We start from the raw sequence: 4,788 nt of genomic DNA, 5'->3' as shown, positions 1-4,788 counted from the left end.
AATGGTACTGTCAATGCAGCGTTGCACTCCGCTGTTTTTCTTTTTCTGAGTAAGACTGGTGTTCTATAGATGTTTTATAAAGAAACGTCTAATGTATTACAACTGTGGTATCAAAAAATGAAATGAAGCAAACCATTACTAACAAACCTAATTCAATACAGGGAATAAGCAAATACACTTGTCAGTGAAGCGTTGCACTCCGCTATCGCTCCTTGCAACGCTTTGGCATGAGGACCTGAAGTCGTCCGAGACCTAGCCGACACAGGTCGTTTCGTTGCGGCCCGGCGCCGTGGAGGTAGGCAACCCGCCGCGCTGCCCGCTAGCGACAATTTCCCTTTTCTCCCGCACAATCCCCTCTTTTCCCTCCGATGCCCGCTAGCGACAATCCTGACCCTTCTACCTGGGGCCCTTGCCCGCTAGCGACCACCTCCCGCTCTGCTGTATAAGGGCCCCAGGAGATGTGTAAATAGGTACTTGCTTTAAATTTCTTGTTGCAAATTGTGCATTTAAAGGGCGTTTTGTAAGGGCACTGTCGCGCCGCAGATTGTATGTGTATTGTATGTACAAAGGAAGGGCGTCTCTCATGTGTGGGCCCGGCGAAGATGTACGTTCAAGGCTGACTTTTGTACATATTTCTTGGGACAGATTGTACACTCAAATTTCTTCTCTCCTATATGGCTCTGGAGATGTGAGCGCAAACTCCCAATCCATCTAAATTCCTTAGTGCAGATTGTGCACTTAAATGGTGTCTCCGCAGAGTGGCCCTGGAGATGTACGTCCAGAGAGCTCTGTTGAGTGTATTTCCTGTGGCAGATTGTACACTCATAGGGCCTCAATCCAGTATGGCGCCGGAGATGAACCCGCAGACCAGCAGACGTCTTAAATTTCATGCTGCAGGTTGTGCACTCATGTGTTTCTCCTGTATGGTTCGACGAGAGATGATAACGCAGACTGTTACTTCCTTTAAATTTCTTGTTGCAGATTGTGCATTCATATGGGGTTTCTCCTGTGTGGCCCCGGAGATGTTGACGCAGACTGTTGCTATGTCCAAATTTCTTGTTGCAGATTGTGCACTCATATGGCTTCTCTCCGGTATGGGTCCGTAAATGTACGACCAAATTGCTCTTTGATGAACATTGCTTATTGCAGACTGTACATTTGTAGGGCCTCTCTCTTGTGTGTGTACGGAGATGACCGCTCAATCCACGTTTCTCTGCAAATTTTTTGTTGCAGATTGCACACTCGAAGGGAGTTTCTCCTGTGTGCATATGGAGGTGCCCGCGTAAATGGCTGCTTGTTGTAAATTTCTTGTTGCAGATGTCACACTGAAAAGGCTTCTCCCCTGTGTGGGTTCGCAGGTGAACACGCAAGTCGGAATTAGAAGCAAATGCCTTGTTACACACTGAGCAATCAAAGGGCCTCTCTCCTGAGTGCCTACGGAGATGTACGGTCAAGGCATCCTTTGTAACAAGTTTCTTCTTGCATATAGTACACTCGTAGGGCCTCTCCCCTGTATGCTTCCGGATATGTACGCGCAAGTTGATCTCTTGTGAAAATTTCTTCTCGCAGATTGTACAGTCGAAGGGCTTTTCACCTGTGTGGGTTCGGAGGTGAAGACTCAGTGAGCCTGCAAATTTCTTCTTGCAGATTTTACACTCAAAAGGCCTCTCTCCAGTGTGAGTCCGGAGATGTTTGCTCAAGGTGGCGCTTAGTGCAAATTTCTTGTTGCAGATTGTACACTCGAATGGTTTCTCTCCAGTGTGGGTTCTCATGTGATTGTCGTATCTGCATTTAGCCGGAAACGTCTTGTTGCACAGGTCACATGGGAATGGCATGGTGGTAGAATTCCAACAGGCGATAAACGTTTCTCCCTAAAAGCGAAAAATACAGAAAACAATTAGTCGTTATTGTTACTTTTGCTGAACACTAATGGTTATTTTTAGACAGTTCCAAAGACTCTTTACCAGTAGGAAACGTGTGTCTGCCCTCCAAATGGAAACTCGCCGATCACCGCTCGGTCTGAACACAACGGATGCGTCCTACCTGTGCGACCCGCACACTCACACTGCAGACTGCAGCACTGGAGGTGAAGCGTTGCAGCGTCGACGTGCAGTGCAGGTGCAGACCCGAGACCCGGGGTCCACCGATCGCCCCGGGGCTGCCCCTTTCTACCCCCTCCACTACCGTACTTGGCCCAGGTTTTCGACCGCACCGTGGGTCTGACCCGTAAGGTCGAGGGCACCAGGTAGGCGACAGCGATGCGCCGGGACCCCGGGGCCCCGCGGCCGGGCGGGAGAGACGGGGGTGGCGAAGCCTACAATGGTCGTTGGGCGGATCAACAGGCAGGCGTCAACCGTCAACCGGGCCGATCGGTGTCGGTCCACTACCCTGAAATGAGGGGTTTTCCACGAAAAAAATAAATCAGAGTGCAGTGTGCCAGAAACCAATCACAACAAAATTTCAGAAAGTCAGAAAATATTTTTATAAAAACAATCAAAAAAATAAAGTGGAAAAAGATCAAATCAAAAAATCAAGGAAAATCAATCAATTACTTATATTTAGTCTTAGTGTGAGGTATCATCGGCTAAAAACGAGATTGATGTACGCCTGAAGTTCCCCTGAACACAACCCCGTCCCCCGGGGCCGAGCGAGTGTTCATTATTCATTAATCCGTGATCAAATACAGTGTACTCAACACAAACCCTTAGTTTTATACCTTAGTTTACCTTAGTTTTATAGGTGTATTAAACAAAAAAACAACAGAGTTCAAAAACTTTGGAGATGAAAAATATTTAATCATTTGAATAATATACTACAGTATTAAAAAAAAAAAAAAAAAAAAAAAAAAAAAAAAAAAAAACTCGTTTATCAACCAACATTCACGATCTGATGTGAGTTTTCAAGAGATGCCACACTGATGACCACCGTTCAATTGTTTCCTGGTTTATACGATTGTCGATAAGTTTATACGATAATTTAGGGCGCGAAGGAAAAGAAGAAAAGGTGTCAACTCGGAAAAACCGTGCTCAACAGAAATCCAAAAAAACAGAAACAAAAATACACTTTACAATGCATAGAAATACACGGAAACACATCCAAATACAAGGCAAAAATACAAGAATTACACGAGTGCCCCTATCCCCCACCCCCTTTTTGGGTGGGGCGCTTAGATGCATGCAACTATTATATGCAAAAATTTCTTGCTGCAGATTGGGCCAGGAGATAGATGTGTTAATAGCTACTTGCTTTAAATTCTTGTTGCAAATTGAAACTGTACAATCAAAGGGCGTCCCTCACGTGTGGGTCTGAAGATGTTTGTTCAAGTGCCACCTGCCACCTTCGTACAAATTTCTTATGATAGATTGTACACTCAAATGAGGTATTCCAGCGGTTAGAAGAAATGAAGAATCCCCAAGATGGCCGCCACGGAACATAACAAACCAGCAGGCGACGTTTCTTAAATTCGCTTGCTGTGAGGTCCCAAGGGGTTAAATTTTTTTGCACCGATCCAGGATAGACTCAGAGTCGACTCAGATTTTACGTATAGACAAACTTAAGGGCTAAATCGAGACTTTAGTTTTAAAACAATACCTCATTTAAGGGCCTCCTACCTAAGTGGGCGTAGAGATGTACGAGCAAAGTACCCCTTGATCTAAATTTCTTGGTACAGATTGTGCACTTAAAGGGTATTTCTTGTGTGTGGGCCAAGAGATGTGCACGCAGACTGCTGGTATGCAAAAATTTCTTGTGGCACATTGTACACTCAGAGGGCCTCACTCCAGTGTGGCCCCGGAGATGAACCCGCAGACTAGCAGTTGTTTTAAATTTCTTGTTGCAAGTTGTGCACTCAAAAGGTGATTCTCCTGTATGGGTCGAGAGATGGCGACGCAATGCGCTGCTTCTTGTAAATGACTTGTTGCAGATTGTGCACTTAAAGGGGGCTTCTCCTGTGTGGGCCCGGAGATGTAGACGCAGACTGTTGCTATACGCAAATTTCTTGTGGCAGATTGTGCACTCGTATGGCTTCTCTCCTGTATGGGTCCGGAAATGTACGACCAAATTACGCCTGGTAAAACATTGCTTATTGCAGACTGTACATTTGTGGGGCCTCTCTCCTGTGTGGGTACGGAGATGTTTGCTCAATCCACCTTTATCAACAAATTTTTTGTTGCAGATTGCACAGTTGAAGGGCCTCTCTCCTGTGTGGATGCGGAGGTGTTTGCGTAAACAGCTGCTAGTTGAAAATTTGTTGTTGCAGATATCACACTGAAAAGGCTTCTCTCCTGTGTGGGTCCGCAGGTGGATGCGCAAGTGGGTACTAGTAGCACATGCCTTGTTACACAGTATGCATTTAAAGGACCTCTCTCCTAAGTGGGTACGGAGATGTGTGGTAAGGTTGCTCTGCTGAACAAATTTCTTTTTGCACACTGTACACTCGTAGGGCTTCTCTCCTGTATGATTCCGGAAATGTACGTGCAAGTTGACCTTTTGTGAAAATTTCTTATTGCAGATTGTACAGCTGAAGGGCTTTTCTCCTGTGTGGATCCGGAGATGTAGACGCATGTCGTAACTTGTTGCAAATTTCTTCTTGCAGATTTCACACTCAAAGGGCCTCTCTCCAGTGTGAGTCCGGAGATGTTTGGTCAAGGTGGTGCTTTGTGTAAATTTCTTTTTGCAGATTGTGCACTCGAATGGTTTCTCTCCCGTGTGGATTCTCATGTGGTTGGTGTAGTTAGTTTTAATGCGAAACTCTTTGTTGCACAGGCCACACGGGTACGGCATTGTGGT

At 45.7% G+C, this 4,788-nt stretch overlaps 1 protein-coding gene across 1 annotated transcript; it reads right to left on the bottom strand.

Annotated features, from left to right (window-relative positions):
* Positions 1-451: 451 nt before the first annotated feature.
* On the bottom strand, positions 452-4,563 carry LOC113209682 (zinc finger protein 845-like). The gene is made up of 2 exons (XM_052265774.1): positions 3,592-4,563; positions 452-1,871 (listed from the first exon to the last, which is right to left on the bottom strand). Exons 1-2 carry the CDS (start codon positions 4,561-4,563, stop codon positions 582-584), a joined length of 2,262 nt encoding a protein of 753 aa, XP_052121734.1. The 3' UTR covers positions 452-581.
* Positions 4,564-4,788: the final 225 nt, after the last annotated feature.

The sequence above is a fragment of the Frankliniella occidentalis genome, unplaced genomic scaffold (genome assembly GCF_000697945.3).
Source record: "Frankliniella occidentalis isolate FOCC.00 unplaced genomic scaffold, Focc_3.1 Scaffold30, whole genome shotgun sequence".
Lineage (NCBI taxonomy): Eukaryota > Metazoa > Arthropoda > Insecta > Thysanoptera > Thripidae > Frankliniella > Frankliniella occidentalis.
This window is presented reverse-complemented; position numbering and strand designations above follow the sequence as displayed.

Coding starts and splice junctions, on each gene's coding strand:
- LOC113209682 (XM_052265774.1), bottom strand. CDS start 4,563: ATGCGTCTACATCTCCGGATCCACACAGGAGAAAAGCCCTTCAGCTGT. Junction 1,872..3,591: donor GTAGGAGGCCCTTAAATGAG/GTATTGTTTTAA, acceptor TTTCGCTTTTAG/GGAGAAACGTTTATCGCCTG.